Genomic DNA, 21,877 nt, shown 5'->3' with positions numbered 1-21,877 from the left:
GGTCAGTTCCCCTTTCTGGACTTCAGCTTTCTCAAACAAGAAGTAGGGGTTCAGGCTAGAATAAATGACTTTGGAAATACTCTGAGGCTCTAAAACCTATGTTCAGGGCTCATTTCTCCCGTGCCTCTCTTGATTGACAAAAGCACAGTGACCTCATACTCAAATGCTCTGTTGATTGCATTTCTGTGAACTCCCTGCCTCACACTCTCTGCATTCTCCTTTGCTAGACAGGAAGCCTGCAAACTACAGTTGCTTATCTTCCTTGCCAGCTGGGTTGTGGTTAGACTTTGTCAACTGGTTGAATATGTAGCGAATTAAAGGGTAGGAAGACCATAGGCCATTCTTCTTCTAGAGGAGGCTCAGGAAGTAGCAGCGTTGGTGGTCCTTGCTGGGCAGTGGCAACATCACTTCTAGCAATGCCATGGCTTGGCTCCAGGGACCTCAGCTGCATCCTGGAAGCCACATCCTCTTTGGAGGAGAAGCTCCTCAGAGACAGTTTCAGCAGTCAGTGCAGGCGCACGTGCACTAGTCCAGGAGTAAGGGCAGCTTCCTGCACTGTGCAAACAGCCTTCCTCCTTTTGCTCTTCCTGCCCTTCCAACAGCCTTGCATCCAGTTATCTGGACTAAATCCCCTACTCCTTGAAATATCTAGAGTGGCTTTTGATTTCCATGGCTCTGGAGTCAGGCAAACCTGGATTTCTGTCTTTACTCTATGACTTGACTTAGTATGTGCTTAATCGTGGAAAGTTTTCTAACCGCTCTGAGACTCATTTTTCTCTGTAAATCATGCAAAGAATGGTAAGTAGGACACACCAGTGTTTTCAGCCTCTATTATGGTGCCTGATCAGAGAAATCACTGATTACGAATTAGCGATTAGGATACTCAAGAGTAAATGGTAAATGAAGATGCACGGAGATAGGGACACGTGCAGAGAACTTCTGTTCTTAAGAATCCTAAGGAAACTTCACATTCTGTGCCCCTATTCAGCTTTGTCTCTCAGCTTGAACACACACACACTTACATGCACAAAAAGACACACACTAAGACTGAATTTCTTGCTTCACCCCAAGAAACTTGACTCACGCCGCTCACCGTGCATTCTCGCCCCAGAAGATACACCAATACCCTGGTCCTCCTACAGCCTGGGTCCTCTGCAGCCCCTTCAAAGCCTCTGTCCGACTCACCCCGGAAGCAGCTGGGCAACTCCGGCTCCCATCTGTTTTGGGCCTGGCATCGCACGCTGGAGGGTCCTCTCATGACAAAGCCAGGCTCACACCTAAACCTCACGATCTCATTCAAGGGGAAGAAGCTTCTGTGCTCAGACACCCTTATTCCATTTTCAATGTCTGGAGGGGTGCATGTATTAGGTATGAGGCACTGAGGTGGAGGGCCGCTCCAGGTGCCGAAATGATTGTCTTTGCTGGTGCAATGTATTGACTCCTCACCCACGAGGACAAACTTTTCTCTTCCCCTTGCTTGCCTGCAGTGATAGGTCACCACCGTTCCGTATGGGAAAGACTCTCTGCTGCTGCTGGAGAAATCTCCATGGGCGATGGCTGGGGGGGGCCTGCAATAAATACCTAAGAAGGGGACAACGAATTAAACACAACCTCAATTTCTTAAAAGTTATATCTATACATTTTGGCAATCAGTTTTCTAAAAAATCCAATTTACCAAATGTGAATATTCACAACAGCTCTGCTCTTGTCTAATCTTTTCTAATGTACAGACAGGTTTTTGCACAATGTGGATTCAGTGATCACAACGTGATAGCTCTGGCCCTTTCCCATTAACATTATTTCAGTAAATGTGTCATATGTCAAGTGTCACATTTTAAGTGAGGTCCCTTGGGTTATTTCACTGTAATTGATTCAGTCCTCCTTCTACAGAAGGCATTTGGCTTTCTCCTATTGCTTAGGAATATGATGTAGCATACAGCATGGCATTTTTATCAAATAAATAAACCAAAATCTTTGCCACAACTAATAAAATAGAGATAAAGCACGAATGTAAAACATTATACATGACACAATGATCACAGATTCAGAAGTCATAAAAATAACCATATATATGTTCTAGTCCATGCTAGTGATTTACAAACTTTGAAAGAATATTAAGGCTATCGATATAGCCTCCTCATATTGGTTCGGAAAAATGGAAGCTATGGAAGTGGGGAAAATGCGTCAAAATGCTACAAATCAAACGATTTAAAAAACACAGGTCATTTTATGGGCAAATTAACTCTAATATCTAAGTATCAGATTCCTCCTAGGCATTTTAAATCCTTCCAAGACATGCAACATATTTCTATCATTTTTGGCAGGTATAGGTTAACGTAAACATATCAATTTATTTATCTGTACTTTAAAATATCTAAGAAGATACATACTCCTTGTAGAACATTTATAAAATATAAATGAAAAAGTATCTTACGTCCATTATCTGGGAGAACCGCTGATAACTCTTTAATGTGTAATCTTTAATACATGCAGACACACACACCATGTGTTTTCCAAAACATCTGTGTTGTCTTAATACTTCAGTGTAACAGTGTACATACAATTTCATTTCAGAGAGCTGTCTCTCTTGGCCAATGCATTCTGTGACATTTTAAACTTTTTTTTTTGTTCCCAAAACACATATCTTATTCCTTTGATTTTTCCCATTGTGTGTATATTTATTTCGTTGTAAATAATATGCACACGCGACGTACTAATGTATTCAGTGCTTTAAAAACAGATAAATGGAAATTTTTTAAGTACAAAATGAAACTAAATATAATAAGAAATTGTATTTTTCTCCCTAATTTCGAAAGGATCATCTCACTCCTGTGTGGAGTCCTTATTTCTGAAACATTGAAATATGATCAATGTTTACATTGTTTTGCGTTTTCTTGTTGTTTTTTTAAATATTTTATTTATTTATTTTTAGAGAGGGAGGGGAGGGAGGGAGGGAGGGAGAGAGAGAAAGAGAGGGAGAGAGAAACATCCATGTGCAGTTGCTGGGAGTCATGGCCTGCAATCCAGGCATGTACCCTTACTGGGCATCGAACCTGCGACACTTTGGTTCAAAGCCCGTGAAAAATCTACCGAGCTATGCCAGCCAGGGCCCTGATTTTTTCACTATCACTAACAATAGTGTTGGTAAATATTTTTGTACTGGTATCCTTGAGAAAAAACGTGGTGATTACTTTTCAAAGAATAAATCATAAAATGTCAACTTCTCAACACAAGGCATGAATAAAATTAAGGGCTGATACCTGTCATATACCGGCTTTTTAGAAATTGTATTCCCATTTTTCATCAGCTTATTACTTGTGAACATAATTTATTTAGGTACACGTTTTGAGAGTTTAAGGAATCTTAAGCAGTCTACCCCGTGTAATGCTGCTCTTCACTTTGCCCTCATTCTTGCAATTGCTCGTATCTCTTGCTTCCACAACATTTATTTGTTTGATCATTTTCCTGACCATCGCTCGCTTGGGATAAATAACAAGGGGACAAGGGATCAACTTATCTTGTTCACTGCTATAACACCAGTGCTTAGGAGAACATCAAACACATAGTGTGCGCTCAGGAAATAGTTGCTTGAATGAATGAACTTTTTAAAACAGAGACAGATACAGACAGAGAGCAGGTTGACAGATCTGGGGATGGGGTTTGGGAGGTGGAAGAAGGAGATAACAAGAAAGAACTATGGAAAAGGACAACAGTGTAGTGATGGGGAGGGAGAGGCATGTAGATGGTGGTGGAAAAGCGTATGGGGGATAAGTGGTAATACAAAAAGTATCATTGAAAGTAAACTGTTAAAAGAAAGCAAAACACAACTTGGGATATGCATCTAAAGTAAAAAGAAAGAATGTTTATGTGTATATGTTAGAAAATAAGCAGAACAATTGTAGAAGAATTGCAATCAGGTAGGTGAAGAACAGAAAGATTAAGGAAAGGAAGGAAGGAAGAAATTTGTCAACGATTCACATCTTTTAATCTCTCTTGACCTAGAAGGAAACTAGGGTATGTCACATGGAACACAGAATTCAAAATGACAGAGAGAGAGAGCAAGTGCTTCCCCAAACTTATGGTGCACAGCACAGTGCTTCATTCACAACAAACTGATCACAGGTAAATACATATACAATCAGTAACTATTTCACAATAAATCAGAATAAAACACAGGAGAACCACGCAGGGGTGGCCATAGGTCAAAATCTTAAGGAGATTAAGGGAGAAATTTGCCGAAAGTGTTTTTCCTTCTACTCACGTTCACACACAGGGACACTGCTATTCCAAAGGCTTTCCATTCCGGCCAAGACACAATGACTAGCAGAACTGCCTTTTAGGTGGAATCTAAAGAAGAAAGAGGTGGTGAATAGGTGAGCTGGCTTAGCCAAAACGCCATTCAGTTTGCCAAACATCTTAGCGTGTGAAACCAACAGGCAGCAGAGGTTTGGAGGCCACTCCAATCTGGACAGATCACAGCCTCCAGGAGGGGAGAACAGTGAAGCACTGTTAGCTGGTCACATAACATGGAGTCCCAGCCTTGAAGAAGGCAGTCATAGCAGAGCAGCCATCTCCTTGATCCTGAACTCAGACTCTGAGGAGTGAATCTCTAGCTCCCTGTTCCAAGACAAACCTGATAAAACTACTCATTGCCCTGATGGGAAACTCAGTCTTCTAACGCAACAGCTCCCTACTTCTGATACTGATGGATCGACTAAAATGGCTCCCAGTTTGAGCCGAAAAAAAAAAACAAAAAAACAGAGAACAACTGCAAAGTGAACAAAGCCTGCTCTCTTGTCTCTACAACTGTGATGGCTGTGAGGGAGGCTCACAACAGCACCCTGGGCCACTGGGAAGTAGGTTTGAATACTCCAGAGGAGGGTAAAGGAGATCAGAAATGACTTTCCATTAAAGCATCCAGCATTCTCAACACTCATTGGACCCTGATGACTCCTAAATTTTCATTGGTACTAGCATTGGGTGCCCGCCAGGATTCTTTGGAACAGCCTGGGCCAGGTGCTTCATTGCTCACGCTCAATCCTTCCCATGCCCAGATGTGCACACAGTGAAGAGCACCAGATTCACAGGAACAAGTTAATGACCTTCCCTAAAACATCACATCGGCCACCATGACCACAATTCGGAGCACCTAACCCATTACCAATCGGTAGATATACGATCAAATTAAAATGCTTATTCTTACCCTTTTGCTCCCATTACAAATTTCACTTTTGATGGTTAAGGAAACGCCTGAAATAATTCTTAACTAATCTTAACTATTTTAATAAGCTTTTTTTTTACCTACGAAACTTTTCTCAAGACTCTCCAAATTACTCTGATTCTCCTCTGCTTGGGAAATATGGTTTTTCCACACAAGGTATAACATACGTAGTCATAACCACTCATTGTATTTGTCTTTATACATGCCATTTCATATATGTCACAATTTCAGTCTCCAGAAGGCCTGGCAAGCTCACACTCACCCCTCATCACAAACGAAGGACACTTTTGCCCCCAGCTCGAGATTAAGTGGAAGGACCACGCGGCCATTAGGAAGTTGGTCCAGGAAGTCGGCACATGATTTCACTGGAGAAAAAGGAAAACAGGGATGACACAGGCAGGTGGAGAATAAAGCCCAGCCCAGGCTAAAAACTTCAAACCACACAAGAGTGTGTACGCACCCACACATCTGGGCGCTGCAGGGCTCCAGTCCCCCTGGGGTGTACAGAGCAGAGAGGCAGCCCCTCTGAGGTCATAGCCAGGCTCACAACTGTAGAACACTTCCTGCCCAGGGGAGAAGCTGGCCTTGTCAATGAGGGTGTGCTCACCATGCAGGATTTCTGGAGGTGGCTGACATACTGGGGAAAGAGACCCAAGTGCTGTGAATTGTATGAGATTCTCTTTTTCTCAGTGGCAAACTGAACAACACAATCATACTATAAGTCTGTCTCTATTTTTTCAAGATGTGGCTGAGTAACACCCTATTTGATTAATGGCATTGAGAGAGAGACGGGGGGGGGGGGGAGAAAGAGAGAGAGAGAGAGAGAGAGAGAGAGAGAGGCAGTGATTTGTGATTCCACCCATGGATGCCCTAATTGGTCACTTCTCCTGCGTGCCCTGATGGGGGATTGGACCTCCAACCCTGATATATGGGGATGACACTACACTGAACTGAGCTACCTCACCAGGGCTTGGAGGTTCTTGTTTTGTTGTTGTTGTTGTTGTTGTTGTTGTTGTTTTTAATCTGGATACTACTTTCTAGAATATCATCACCAACTTTTACTTTTAGGCAATGAAGAATGCTTGCGTCCAAGTCTCATCTAACAGATTTGCCAATCACTCACCGCATCTGGTACAACAAAGAGGGCTCACATCTCTTCCCATCTCCTTCCAAGCCCTTTCTTGGTGGATCCCTGACATGGCCTGGAGAACTCGGAGACTCTTCTCTATACTCCATATATACAGCCAGGTCTCACTTAACCACTCATACCATGCCAACAAAAGGATGGGCAACCACTGAACAAAATCTTCTAGAAAGAGGATAGCCCTCCTAATGAGAGTGCATATTGGATACAGCAGATTGTAACTGAGTCTCTGACTGTCTCTTCAAGCACTTGGGTTTAACTCAATCTGAATGCACTTGGGTCTCAAATAAGTTATAGGAAACTGTAGTGAAATGAAAAATCATTTCATTTTGGCTTAGAGAAGGTCAGTTCCCCTCTCTGGACTTCAGGTTTCTCAAACAAGAAATAGGGGCCCAGGCTAGAATAAATGACTTTGGAAATACTCTGAGGCTCAAAAACCCATGTTCAGGGCTCATTTCTCCCATGCCTCTCTTGATTGACAAAAGCACAGTGACCCCATACTCAAATGCTCTGTTGATTGCATTTCTGTGAACTCCCTGCCTCACACTCTGCATTCTCCTTTACTAGACTGGAAGCCTGCAAACTACAGTTGCTTATCTTCCTTGCCAGCTGGGTTGTGTTTAGACTTTGTCAACTAGAGGGATCTACAGCAAATTAAAAGGCAGGAAGACCATAGGCCATTCTTCTTCTAGAGGAGGCTCAGGAAGTAGCAGCGTTGGTGGTCCTTGCTGGGCAGTGGCAACATCACTTCTAGCAATGCCCTGGCTTCGCTCCAGGGACCTCAGCTGCATCCTGGAAGCCACATCAGCTTTGGAGGTGAAGCTCCTCAGAGACAGTTTCAGCAGTCAGTGCAGGCGCACATGCACTAGTCCAGGAGTAAGGGCAGCTTCCTGCACTGTGCATACAGCCTTCCTCCTTTTGCTCTTCCTGCCCTTCCAAGAGCCTTGCATCCATTATCTGGACTAAATCCCCTACTCCTTGAAATATCTAGAGTGGCTTTTGATTTCCATGGCTCTGGAGTCAGGCAAACCTGGATTTCTGTCTTTACTCTATGACTTGACTTAGCATGTGCTTAATTATGGAAAGTTTTCTAACCGCTCTGAGACTCATTTTTCTCTGTAAATCATGCAAAGAATGGTAAGTAAGACACACCAGTGTTTTCAGCCTCTATTATGGTGCCTGATCAGAGAAATCACTGATTACGAATTAGCGATTAGGATACTCAAGAGTAAATGGTAAATGAAGATGCACGGAGATAGGGACACGTGCAGAGAACTTCTGTTCTTAAGAATCCTAAGGAAACTTCACATTCTGTGCCCCTATTCAGCTTTGTCTCTCAGCTTGAACACACACACACTTACATGCACAAAAAGACACACACACACGGACTGAATTTCTTGCTTCACCCCAAGAAACTTGACTCACGCCGCTCACCGCGAATCCTCGCCCCAGAGCATACACCAATACCCTGGTCCTCCTACAGCCTGGGTCCTCTGCAGCCCCTTCAAAGCCTCTGTCCGACTCACCCCGGAAGCAGCTGGGCAACTCCGGCTCCCATCTGTTTTGGGCCTGGCATCGCACGCTGGAGGGTCCTCTCATGACAAAGCCAGGCTCACACCTAAACCTCACGATTTCATTGAAGGAGAAGAAGCTTCTGTTCTCGGACACCCTTATTCCATTTTCAATGTCTGGAGGGGTGCATGTATTAGGTATGAGGCACTGAGGTGGAGGGCCGCTCCAGGTGCCGAAATGATTGTCTTTGCTGGTGCAATGTATTGACGCCTCACCCACGAGGACAAACTTTTCTCTTCCCCTTGCTTGCCTGCAGTGATAGGTCACCACCGTTCCGTATGGGAAAGACTCTCTGCTGCTGCTGGAGAAATCTCCGTGGGCGATGGCTGGGGGTGGCTCACATTTAATAACTGAGAAAAGGAAATAATTGAAATAATAGTAAATGGACATGAGTAGTGAGAATATTCCAATGAAGTATTAAACTATTTCCATTTTTACACTCATTATTTACCTTTACCCTTTGCTAATATGTAGCTGAGTTATTACAAAGTTTACTTTGTTCCTCAAACAAAAGCACAATACTCCTTTTCCCACATATATTATTTGTTTAAAAATATCCACTTATTGATACAAATCACATTTTTAATATTGTATATTTTATTTTATTAATTTTTCTATTTTTTTGTTTTATTATAGTTGTTCCCATTTCCCCCATTCCTCTTCCCTTCCCTGTAAACATGTGTATGTATTAATACAATTCCTATTCTTTTCATTGCAAATAGCACTTGTTTACATGATGATATAGTTTACACCGTTTTCTGTTTACTCTGTTCCAAATATTTTCTTCTCATTTTTGTTATAAATGAAATAATGGTAGCTTTTTAAATAAATAAAATGAAAATTCCATGCTTCCAATAACATATATAGGGAAAGAGAAGCAACAGAGACATATAGCTTTGGGAATAAAATTTGGATATATTTCCATGTATATCAGAACATGTATGAAACTGTAGACTACTGTATATTCAATGTTTTGAAAATGTAAATGATATAAATGCAAAGGTAAATTGCTCATATTCATTTACAATGGTGAAGAAAGTTTCAATGGGAAAGGGTCAGGAAAGAGTGGAGAGAATAGAAAATATGTTATATTGTACTTGTGTAGTGGTTTTATACAGTGTCACACAGGCTAAATGGAACTAGGTCACCCAGATTATCTTTGCCTGTATGGCTCTAGGTTAGGGCTGAAGTTTGAGAAAGCAGCCTGAAATATCAGGGCAGGAGTGAAGCAACAGCCAGTCTCCTCTGTAGGTCTTCCTTGGCTGGAGGTGACTGGGGGACAGATGCAGAGGAGCTGGGGATTTTGGTTTGTTGTTGCTCCCCCTTTTTTGCATATACCTCTCCAAAAATGCTGGACCTGCTCACATACACTGAATCCTACACATTGTCAGATGTGTCATTATAAACTTAGAGCAGCAGCAGCAGCAATTGTGAAGAGCCAGCCAGCCTTACATTTTTCTACACCAGCTCCTCACAGCTCTACCCCAGCAGCCAGGTGTTCTTCTCCTCCTGAAAGCTCTGACTCTGAGGCACCTGGTTAATGATGGTTCTCATGTTTTTAGACTGGGTGCTCACACAATAAGTTCTAATTCAATAATAAATCTCTTATTTCATAATTTTGATAGTTCTGCTTTTGTATTTGGACAAATATTCATCCCAGGGTAACAGAGGAAACTAGGATTGGTTCTCTAATATGATTATATTTAAGAAATTAATGTTAATGCTACTGTGGAAAAGGGAACACCAATAGTTGATGGCATGCATGGACAAATGGTCACCTAGTAATCACATGTAGCCATCTATAAGCATGGAAGCAAAGCTTTGAGAGACCAAGTGGTTGCTGTCCTAGAATATTTTAAGAAGGCATATCATATGGTTGGTTGTTTGCGTTTAAGTACACTAGAGAATTTGAGAGAGTGAAAATGGTGAGTTCAAGCTTTAAATTCCTGGTCAGTCTCTGGATCTGAAAGTATATATATTTGCAAGTGAAACACACTTGCATGTCACAGGGCTAAGATTTCTGAAAAACAAATCCAACACCTAATCCTGTGGCTGACTTCTAATGCAAATTAAATTCACAGCTTCACAGGGTCTCTATGCTAGAGCTGGAGTAATGCTTGGAAAGGATTCTAAAAAGTGAGCTGGAGATCCATGGACAGATTCCAATGAAGCTGAATAACGTGAACCTGAAAATTCTGCAGAGTTGTCTTTTGCTAGGAGAAACAACCCTTCCTCCCCTGTCTGAGAAGGTAAGCCTCTACTTGCCTGAAGAAACTCCAGTGGCCCCTCCTGAGGCAGCTGCCCTCATACAGTTACCAGAGGAAATATAGGTGGTCCATTTAGATTTGAAATTCGGAAAAATAATAACAAACTTCTAACTATAGGTATACCCCAGAATTGCATGGTGAATATCTATACTGCAAAAATATTTGTTTATCTGAAATTCAAATTTAACTGGGTATAGTATGTTTTTGTTTACTTATAATGGCAACTCAACTGATAACAACTCATGCTCTTCCTCAGGACCTACACCTACCACCTCACATCCTTTGACTGGAATGAAGTCCTGGCAGGACTGGAGGTGAAGTTGGGTGGAGAGGGAAGAAAATTATGACTCATGAGATGTGAAAATGCATCAAAAGAAATGAGATTCTGATTTCAATGTGTTAGTTTGAGTGTGGATTATACTGAATAAAGTTGAGAGGACAGAATTCTATTAACATACCTCAGAGGAGGAAACCTATTAATATGGAGAGGGGCATGAGAACTACACAATTTAACTAAAGGAAGACAAAAGTAGGTCAGGGGCCTGCCACGTGCTGCCTAACATGGCACTCAGCTGACTGGAGATGCAAGCAGACAATGAGGAGCCTTGGGACAAAGAAAATTCTTGGAAAGGTTGATTAGCACCTCATTATTTACCCATACCATAAAGCAGGGGTGTCAAACTCATTTTCACTGGGGGCCACATCAGACTCGTTGTTGCCTTCAAAGGGCTGAATACAATTTTAGGACTGTATAAATGTAACTACTCCTTAACTACAGGGGCAAGGAGCTCAGCATGCCACCTAGTAAAAACAAGGTGCTGGGCTGGATAAAACAAGGTGGAGGGCTGGATTCAGCCCACAGGCCTTATGTTTGCCACCTGTGCCATAAGGGGAGAACATGAGGCCACAAAATGTACCTCACAGAGGTTAAAGTTAATCCCAACTTTCTCTAATGTCTATTTTCCCATACCCCCAATTTTCCATAGAAACTATGAACAGATATAAGCTCTCCTTTTAGAGATGGTTGGGGTCTCTCTCTTCCTTCTCTCATCCTACTCTGCCTGTGGAGTGGCTTTTCTTGTTTGTCCTCTCTACTCAATAAAACCTGCTTTTCCACTTTAACCTTTTATTTGTCTACCTTGGGTCTTGAATTCCTTCCTGTGCAGGGCCAAGAACCCTCTTGGCTCTGGGCACAAGTCCCCACTAGGGAATAGGGGACTGAGAATGCAAGAGTGGGTTAATTTTATAAGACCTGATCACCCATTCCTTAACTAAGTCTATAGGGTTGGTTGGGGAGTAGGTGGAGAAATGGGTTGAAAGAGAGACCATTCTCCCAAGACTTTGAGAAATACATTCACATAGGAGTTCCAACATCTTTGAAGAACTCTGAAATAGCTATTCTATGTAGGCCAGCTTGACTGTGGGGACTGTAGCTATGGAACCAGTTTCCTTGAATTCAAGGGGGATGAAAACACCTTAGTGTGGCAGAGGACAAGTGGCAGCACTTCAATGCCAAAGACAATTGAAACGGAAATCATAATGATTTATCTGCAGAGATCTTTGTTGTCAGTTAATTGATCATGGAGTCTCAAAAAGCCAGAGAGATGAATAGTGGACTAAAGTGTTAGTGTTGGTTTGTACAACCAGAAAAAGTCTAGGTCTGGTGACAAGAAGTCTGACTTGAAACACTGAAAAAGAGAATGTGGTTATTCATCAGCTGGTTCCCAGATTTGAAACCCATTTACAGGCACAGAGGAGTTTGAAGAAAGGGGAGACTGGACCTTCTTGAGGAAGCACACAGCTACACATCCAAAAGGTATATGTAACTTTTCTCCCTTGCATTCACCAAGGAGGCTTAGAACCATTTATAGGGATTTGGATATAAAAACAGTTTGCAAAATTAGAGACAGAGATGAAAATAGAGAAATAATATAGATGTATTATTTTTAATAAAATGAGATCTTGTCATAAAACTGTTGTTTTTTCCACATAAAATATATGTAATAAACATCTTTATATGTTATTAAGTGCTTCTCCATATTTTTCTTTTATGACTGAAGAAAGCTCTGATGTATAAATATCTTTCTCCTAACTATGTATGGTATTCATGTTTCCTAGGATATCCTATAGAGTCCTTTTTGCCATGTTTCTTTCCTTCCAGTATTTATTTCTAAAGCATATTTTGAAATACATAGTACATTTAGGTTACTGTAACAATTTTGCTATTATAAAGAAAGCAGCAATGAAAAGTTTACAGTGAACTCCTTACAAAAATCTGTGTTTATTTCCTAAGTATGAATTCTAAGAATTGGGCCAAAATTCACATATATGCCCACTTTTGGGGCTTATAGTACATAGCGGCTTTCAAAAGGGTTTGCGGAACCCTCAGGACCTGAGAGTGTTGGTTCCTCCACAGCTTCACTAACCTTGGAGAGCGTCACTTTATAAATCTTTCTTTCTTTACTAAGTAGAATGATTATTACACTGGGAATGGCAGAGCCAACAGAATTCCAAATTATTGAAGTAAAAATAAATTTTAGAGGCTTTTATATATTTATAAGTCCCAGATTTAGGGAAAAGGCACATCCCAAAATAAGGGAGAACTCAATGAAACAGTTTCCAGGAAACGCACAAGTACTTTAAGGATACTAGAGCCGTCTTCCACTGTCTGAAGAACAAAATGCACAAAAGGAATTCAGCTCAGATTTTTATAAGCCCAGGTGAATACTTAGAATCTACTGGTAAAAATAATAACAAAGAATATTACAACTTACTCTCACAAACAGGTGCTTTGTTATCCCAGGCGACAATGTCACCTACAATGATGCATGCAGTAGAGGATTCACCAATGAGTAGGTATCTACAGGCAAAGAACTATGAATGTTATCTTTTAAGTTCACAGGTAATGTCCCTGCCTAGATTGTTACTTACAAAAAAATCACAATCTTGAAGAATACAGAAGAAGAATTTTCATGTATCAAAGAGCTATCAATTTCTTAATTTTTATGTCTGTACTTGGACTTTAAAATTTTCTTTTTTATACCTTGTAAGCTGGATGGGATCTCTCTTCTTTATTACCTTAAGACACATTTTTATATCAATCTAAGTTCAGTAGTATTCATCAAAGTAGAACCAAAGGAAATCCAAGCAGAATAGAAACAGCTGAACATTTTAAATTTTACATTTTATATTTTAATTATATTTTATATTTTAAATGTTATATTTTACATCTTAAATGTTAAAGGCAGAGATTCTCCATTAGTATGCCCCAAAGTTTGCCATACACCTTGAAAAAAAGAACACTTCTATTTGCTTCAACAAAGACTCCGTATAGTGATGGAATATTGGGCTGAACAATTCACAAGAATTGGTATAGAGTAGGGCTAAACTTGATACTACTACAAATTGAGACAAATAATGTCAAATAACAGTCAAGTGTTATTTGGTATAGCTAGAACATTGTCTTACAAATTTACATAAAAATAATGGCAGCACAAACTTTATTCAAACAGAAAAACAAGCCAACTGGAGCTCAAATGGAAAATGTGAAAGCAATGGACGTCATTTAGGTAGTGGGTAGATTCTGGCCTCCTTTTGTGGGATTTAGTTCCAATGACAGCTTAGTCTTTGGAGCCTTGAAATGCCATTCTTGTCTGTTTCATTCTTCTGGCTCCATATAAGTCCTCAGGGGACTCTTGCTGAAGCTGTCTGTGAGAGTGAAGGTGCTTTGCTAGGCTGCCTGGGGTCACTAGATGAAGAATGAAGAGTGATCAGCCATTGGGATAGAGAATAAACTCTCTGGTCTGTCCTCTGGCTTCCTGGTGAGGGTGAGCTTCCCACTTCACCTGTGTTGGTGGCAACAGGGGAAGGAAGCATCTATCTAGTCTCTCCTCAGTGGGGGGGAGGTCCTGGAGACATGGGTCTGGGAGGTTTATCCCATTCGTTGGAAGATCAAGAGACTCCAGGCTTTGTTCACCTTCTGGTCCTAAATTGGCTCACTGTCATAGGTGTAGGGTTAAAACACACTGACCCTGGGATGTTCTCTGCTACTGTGAGAAGAACACTGGGCTTTGTGGCATTTCTACCATAAGAAAAGAGACCCTCTTCTTGTCTTGAACTTTGGGTCCTGTTATTTGGGCTCTGCTAACATTGCTGCTGCCAATAGAATAGGACTCACTGCTGCTGGCTGGTGTGGAGCATGAGATGTGTCAGCTCACCCAGAATCTACAATTGAGAGAGCTATTGGTGGAGTAGGGATGGAGTGCAGCCTGCTGCTTCTCATGGGTGTGGGGCATGGAAGGGATAGACTTCCTTCATCCCCGATTTCTGCTTATGTTTCTAATATGTGCAGAGTAGAGTGCAATTGTCATTAAGAATGGGTCTCCCCACTATGTCTCTGCTTGGTTTCTTCTTTTCTAATCCTATGACCAGAGAGCAGGTCCTCTCCCCTTCTCTCCCCTTCCCTTTCATCCCCTTCCCTTCTTTCCTTCTCTCCCCTACTTTTTCTGTCTGTTACTTCTTCCAGCTTCCAGTCCTCTCCAGAAAAGCACCCAGTATTAGAAATAAAAGAAGACCCAGGGAACTCACAATGGTATCATTCTTTAAGTTCTATGGACCTCAGGAATTCACCTCTCTCCAAATTTTGTTTCATTTAATAGTTGTATTTGAACTATTTCTAGGGTATTTAGTTATGTATACAGAGAGAAGCAGAGAAAATGAATCTTCCCATCCTTTCCTGAAACTGCAAGTTTTAGTATTAACTCTTTAAAAGCTGATTCAAGAAGTTCATACATATTCATTGTGAAAAAAAATTAGAAAGGTACAGAAAATTCCACTAATGGGGAAAAAATTATACTTATGTTATATTATAGAAATTAGCATAGTTAATGGTTTAGAGCAGTGCTATGTAAGAGTTTTAGTTGCATGGAAATCACCTGGTAACTATGTGAAAATTGGTTCTGATTCAATGAATATGAAGATTCTGCATTTCTAACAAGCTCCCAGAATATGCTGACCTTGCTGGTCTGTGAACCATTTTGGGGTGGTAAGGACTTAGAGTAAATTCTTTCAACCTTTTCTATAAAGATATATACACATAACATGGATATCAACTGTCACACATGTGTGGCTAAACTGGACCAGGTCCTATACTTCACAGCTGTGTGAGTCCTCCTCCATCTTCATGATTCCTGTACATCCCAGGCTTCCTCCCCCACACTTCTCTCTGCTTCCACCTCTGGAGCCTGTCCCTATTGTCTTAGGGTTGTGTACTCCATCCAGTTCACCTAGCAGCAAAGCCCTGTCTTTCTATATGTGTCTCCTCTAAATACACTTGCTCAAAGAATTTTTTGTGTGTATAATTTGGGGGCAGTTTTAGGGAGGTGTTACACTGGGGAGTGGTTGCCATTAGGCATTTTATTTTCTTGCTTACTTGTCTTTCTATTCCTATTGCTCTGAAGTAACAAGCAACTTCTCTTTCCCTTGCACAGAATAGCCTTTTTGGAGATTCAACTTTGTATAAGATACAATGTCTATCCTAAGAGGAATTCTGGTTTATAACTTTTTTCTATCTTCTTATGTTTGTATGCATCTTAATTATATATATGTGTGCGTGTATATATATATATATATATATATATAACTAATAATAATTCCAGTCGGAAATTATGTTTGACAGTTTTTATTACACTGAGGTAACATCCATTAAAATACATATGTTATTTATTTAATGTTGTGTGTTAGGAAAAAAATGCTTCTGTGTCATTCATGATATTTACTCCTTTTGTGCTTTCAGATCAAATAAAAAGTCTTGAAACCATTCATCTTTCTCTTTTTACTTCAGCTCCATATCTGGTTTATTCAGAAATTTTGTCATCTCTACTTTTGTAATATACCTTGAATACAATCACTTCTCACCTCTCTAACTGTAGTTCAACGTTTCTCAACCCATACATAGTTAATATCTTGGGCCATTAATTTTTTGATGTGAAGAGAACATCCTCACATCAAAACATGTTCATTGTAACAAGTTTCACAGTGCCCCTGGCCTCTACCCACTAGATGCCAGTAGCACCCTCTCAGCTGGGACACCAAAAGAATTTGCAGAGATTGCCAAATTGAGAACCACTGTTCCAGTCCTGCCCAGAGGCATCTTTCACCTGACCAAAAGAATAGCTCTTAACTGACTTCGCTGTTTCATTTGCCCTCCAAGAACAGATCCTTCCTGTGACGGCTAAAGTGAAACTTTAAAATCCCAAATCAGATCATGTTGCTCCTTTGCTTAAAACCCTCCAATGACCTCCTGACAAACCTACACTGAGTCCAAAGTCCTTGCTGTGGTCTGCATAACCATCCTATATCTAGCTCTGGCTATTCTTCAGACCACTTTTCCTATCACTGTTTTTTTTCACTCACCCGGCTATAGTCATACTGGTTTCCTTACAAAACCTTCACAGCTGCAATAACATTTCTCCAACAAAGCTTTGTCATTGTCAGGATGCAACTTCCCCACATGGCTCAGTCTCTCACTCTGTTCAAGTCTCCAAATTTTACTAACTCAGCATTGCTTTCTCTTACTTCTGTATGTCCCCTGTGGCTCTCTATTCCCTCAGCCTATATATTTTCCTTCATAGCAGTTATCACTCTCATATTACAATATTATTTATTTATTTGTTTATTTAGTGTCTGTTACCCCCACTATAATTTAGCTTCTTTAGAGATAAATTTTCTTTGCTTAACTGGTTTATTCCCAATCCCCTCAACAATTCTGAGCATAGAGTAGGTACTCAATAAATATTTATCACACAAATACATAAATAAATATAGTTTCATAGAATAAGTGTACTATTGAATACATTTGCAAATTCAAATTTGTTAAAGTTTTGTTAAGTCTATGTAATGATGGTGGGGCATAAATATATTGTGATTAAATTTAGAATTTTAAAGTATGCAAGTGAAGAGTTCCAGGATAACTTTTAAACTAATATAAACATAAGCTATAATTTTTAAACTAGTAAAGGAAATAATAGGATAAGAATATGAAACCTAATCAACACAAAATATGTTCAAAAAGTATGGAAAATATTGAGTAAAAGTAGTCCAATATAAAACACAAAATAATATGGTAGGCATTAATGTTAAGTATTAGTAATTACATTAAAAGTAAATAAAATCTTTAATTATAAGGCAGAGATAATTAGATTGGGTTAAAAAGTTTAAATAAGTTGCTTACTATAGACTCACCTAAAACAATGACACAGCAAGGTAAAAAGTAAAAAAAAAATATTTAAAAAGTATGAAAATAAGCCTTGGCTGGTGTAGCTCAGTGGATTGATTGTGGGCTGCGAACCAAAGTGTCGCAGGTTCGATTACAAGTCAGGGTACATGCCTGGGTTGCAGGCCATGAACCCCAGCAACCGCACATTGATGTTTCTCTCTCTCTCTCTTTCTCCCTCCCTTCCCTCTCTAAAAATAAATAAATAAAATCTTAAAAAAAAGAATTTCTGTTTTTTAAAAAGTATGAAAATAATAAAAGAAATACTATGATTATATTAAGAGTACTAATAATTTAAGTCTACACACAAATTTGATACATGCAAAAAGCATTGCTTGAGAAAAATAGCAACCCCACATAATGTTAAACTTTTAATACTCTTGGAACATAAGCAAGTGTTAAATGTGTATGCACCTATGTACATAGCCTCAAGAATATAGTATAAACAAAAAAAGAGACATAAATTCAAGATAGAAATTGAAAAAATTACTAAGTAAGGGCTTCTGTCCAAGATTGAGGCATAGGTAGATACATTGTGCCTCCTCACACCACCAAAAGAAGGACAACAGCAAATATAAAAACAAAAAACAACCAGAATTGCAAGGTAATTGAACTGTATGGAAGTCTAACAACAATGGAGTTAAAGAAGAAACATTCATCCAGACTGGTAGGAGAGGTAGGGATGGGCAGCTGGTATGGAGAGGACTCACGGCAAGAAGTGGATGGAGGATCGGGGCAGTTGGCAGCTGGTGGAGTGGGTGGTCCTACATTTGCATGCTGATAAACTGGGAAGAATAACTAGGGAGCAAGACAGATCAGGCAACCCAGGGTTCCAGTGATGGAACATAAAACCTCAAAACCTCTGACTGAAAAAACCTGTGGGTGTTGTAGCAGTGGGAGGGACTCCCAGCCTCACAGGAGAGTTTGCTGGAGAGACTCACAGGGTCCTAGAAGGTACACAGACTCACCAATCTGGGAATTAGCGCCAGAAGGGCCCAATTTATTTATGGGTAGTGGAAAAATGTGACTAAAAGCTGGCCCGCAGCTGAACAAGAAATGCTGTTCCCTCTTGGACCACCCCCACAACACACACACACACACACACACACACACACACACAGAGTGCCACAATGATATAGGTTGCCCCATCCTGGAAAATATCTTAGGCTCTGCCCTTACTATGTAATAGGCACACCAAGACAAAAAATGACCCAAATTAGAGAAGAGGTCAAAGCTCCAGAAAAAAATACAACTAAGTGACAAACAGATAGCCAACCTATCAGATGTACAGTTGAAATCTCTGGTAATCAGCATGCTCACAGAATTGGCTGCAAAATATAGGAAAAAGTGAAGGCTATTAAAACTGAAATAAAAAAACAGTGAACAAGGAACCAATAGTGATGGGAAGGAAACCAGGACTCAAATCAATGGTTTAGATTAAGAAGGAAGAAAAAAAAACATTCAACTGGAACAGAATAAAGAAACAAGAATTCAAAAATAGGAGGAGAGGCTTAGGAACCTCTGGGACAACTTGGAATGTTCCAACATCCAAATCATAGGGGTGCCAGAAGGAGAAGAGGAAGAGCAAGATTTTGAAAATATAATGAAGGAGAGTTTCTCCAATCTGGCAAAGAGAATAGACTTCCAGGAAGTCCAAGAAGTTGAGAGAGTCCCAAGGCACATTATAATTACATTACCCAAGATTAAAGAGAAAGAGAGAATCTTAAAAGCAGCAAGAGAAGTAGAGACAGTTACCTACAAAGGAATTCCCATAAGACCATCAGCTGATTTCTCAAAAGAAACCTTACAGGCAAGAAAGGGTTAGAAGGAAGTATTCAAAGCCTTGAAAGGCAAGTACCTACATCCAAGATGACTCTATCCAGCAAAACTATCATTTAGAATGGAAGGGCAGATAAAGTGCTTCCCAGATAAGGTCAAGTTAAAGGAGTTCATCATCACCAAACCCTTATTACATCAAATGGGAAAGGGGCTTATGTAAGAGAAAGAAGAGTAAACTGACAATAAACTCACCACTATCAATAACTGAACCTCAAAAAACAAATACAAACTAAGCAAACAACTAGAACAGGAACAGAATCACAGAAATGGAAATCACATGGAGGGTACCAGCAGGGATGGGGAGTGGGGAGAACAGGGGAAAAGGTATAGTGAATAAGAAGCATAAATGGTCGGTACAAAATAGACAAGGGAAGGTTAAGAATAGTATAGGAAATGTAGAAGCCAAAGAACTTATATGTACAATGCATTTACATAAACTAAAGGGGGGGGGGTGCAGATGGGAGGAGGTGTGAAGGGCAGAGAGGAATAAAAATGGGACAAATGGGTCAACTGTAATAGCATAATGAATAAAATATATTTAAAAGGAAAAAATTACTAAATAAGATTTGATAGATCAAGCCTGTTTTAGAAAAGGAACACGCTTTGCTGATTGTATAAAGATAAATTTCCTGTAAAGCTAGACAAGCACAGTATAAGAAGTGAAGATTATTAGGTCTTCTATCACACCCTAAGCATGAAAGGAAAAGATTTTAATCAAAATATTGTAAAACAAATCTAGCAATATAGAACAAAATATTCATTATACTTTCAGACCAAGTTGGTTTCCTGACAGATACAATGTTTAATCTGTTAATGCAATTTATCCTAGTAACAGACTAAAGGAGAAAAGTCATATCATCTCTAACAATACAGAAAATATGGTTAATATAATTCAAAATGCATTCAAAATAAAAAGTTTAGCAAATTAAGACTACAATTTTAAAAAAGGATACATAGAAAAATCCTACAGCAAACATCATATTCAATGTTGAGTCATTGAAAGCTTTCTCCTAGGGATTGAGAATGAGACAAACTGCCTACTATCAGCTTTGTGGAGGTCTCAGACAGTACAAAAATGCAAGACCAAAGAAATAAAAGGAGCAAGAACTGAAAAGAAATAAATGAAATTGTTCTTATTTGAATTTATGGTTATACTTATAAAAAATCAAAAAGGTTCTATAGTTAAAATATCATAACTCAAAAGACAGTTTAGTAAGTTTTTTGCATAGTAAAACAATATTTAAAAGTCAAGTGATCAACAAAACAAACAAGCAAGCAAAATATAATCTGAGACATTGAAATAAAGAACAAACTGACAGTAACCAGAGGGGTGGGGAAGGGTACAATGGGGGAGTAAAGGGGAAGGATTGTCAAGGAACATGTATAAAGGACACATGGACACAGCCAAAGGGGGGTAAGATGTAGGTGGGACAGGGAAGAATGGTGGGGGGGGGGAATTGAGGCAACTATACTTGAACAATAAAAAATAAATAAAAATAAAAATTAAAAAGATTTTATTTATTTTACTTTTAGAGAGAAGGGAAGGGAAGGAGAAAGAGAGGGAGAGACACTTCAGTGTGTACTTGCCTCTCATGCACCCCCTACTGGGGTCCTGGCCCACAACCCAGCCATGAGCCCTTACTGGGAATCACACTGGCTACCTTTTCTTCTCAAGCAGGCACTCAATCCACTGAGCCACATCAGCAGGGCTATGCAGAACCATTTCAATTTGATGTAATACCATTTTTTATTTTTCTCTTTATTTCTCTTGCCCCAGGAGATACATTGGCAAAAATATTTCTTCATGGGATGTCTGAAATTTTGCTGCCTGTTTCCCACTAGGTCTTTTATGGTATCATGAGCCATATTTAAGTCCTTTATCCATTTTGAGCTTATTCTGGTATATGGTGGAAGTTGGTGGTCTAGTTTCATTTTTTTGCATGTACCAGTCCAGTTCTCCTAACACCACTTATTGAAGAGACTGTTTTTACTCCATTTATGCTCATGCCCCTTTTGTCAAATATTAATAGACCATAGAGACATGGGTTTATTTCTGGGCTCTCTATTCTGCTCCATTGTTCTATGTGTCTGTTCTTATGCCAGTACCAGACTGTCTTGATTACAGTGACATTGTAGTATAGTTTAATATGAGGTATTGTGATCCCTGAAACTTTGCTTTTCTTTCTCAGTATTCCTGAGGCCATTTGGGTTTCTTTTTGTTTGTTTCAATGTAAATTTTTTGAATACTTATTCTTGATCTGTGAAATATGCTATTGGTATTTTAATAAGAATTGTGCTGAATCTATAGATTGCTTTGCTAGTTTGAACATTTTAATGATGTTAACTTTTCCAGTCCATTAGAATGGTATCTACTTCCATTTATTTGTATCTTCCTCAATACCTTTTTTCATGTTCCATCATTTTCCAAGTACAGGTCTTGTTTTACATCCTTGGTTAAACTTATTATACCTAAGTACTTTATTTTACTTGTTGCTGTAGTAAATGGGATTTTTTCTTAGTTTTTCTTTCTGATAATTAACTTTTGGTGTATAATAATGCTA

General features: G+C 39.6%; 1 protein-coding gene across 1 annotated transcript in view; it reads right to left on the bottom strand.

Annotated features, from left to right (window-relative positions):
* The window catches only part of CR1 (complement C3b/C4b receptor 1 (Knops blood group)), a 251,622-nt gene that overhangs the window by 46,410 nt on the left and 183,335 nt on the right, over positions 1–21,877 (bottom strand). The window contains 2 exon segments of the mRNA XM_036014974.1: positions 1,186–1,581; positions 4,262–4,347. Of these exon segments, the coding sequence (XP_035870867.1) occupies positions 1,186–1,581; positions 4,262–4,347 (482 nt within the window).

This window comes from Phyllostomus discolor, chromosome 14, assembly GCF_004126475.2.
Source record: "Phyllostomus discolor isolate MPI-MPIP mPhyDis1 chromosome 14, mPhyDis1.pri.v3, whole genome shotgun sequence".
Taxonomy (NCBI): Eukaryota; Metazoa; Chordata; class Mammalia; order Chiroptera; family Phyllostomidae; genus Phyllostomus; species Phyllostomus discolor.
This window is presented reverse-complemented; position numbering and strand designations above follow the sequence as displayed.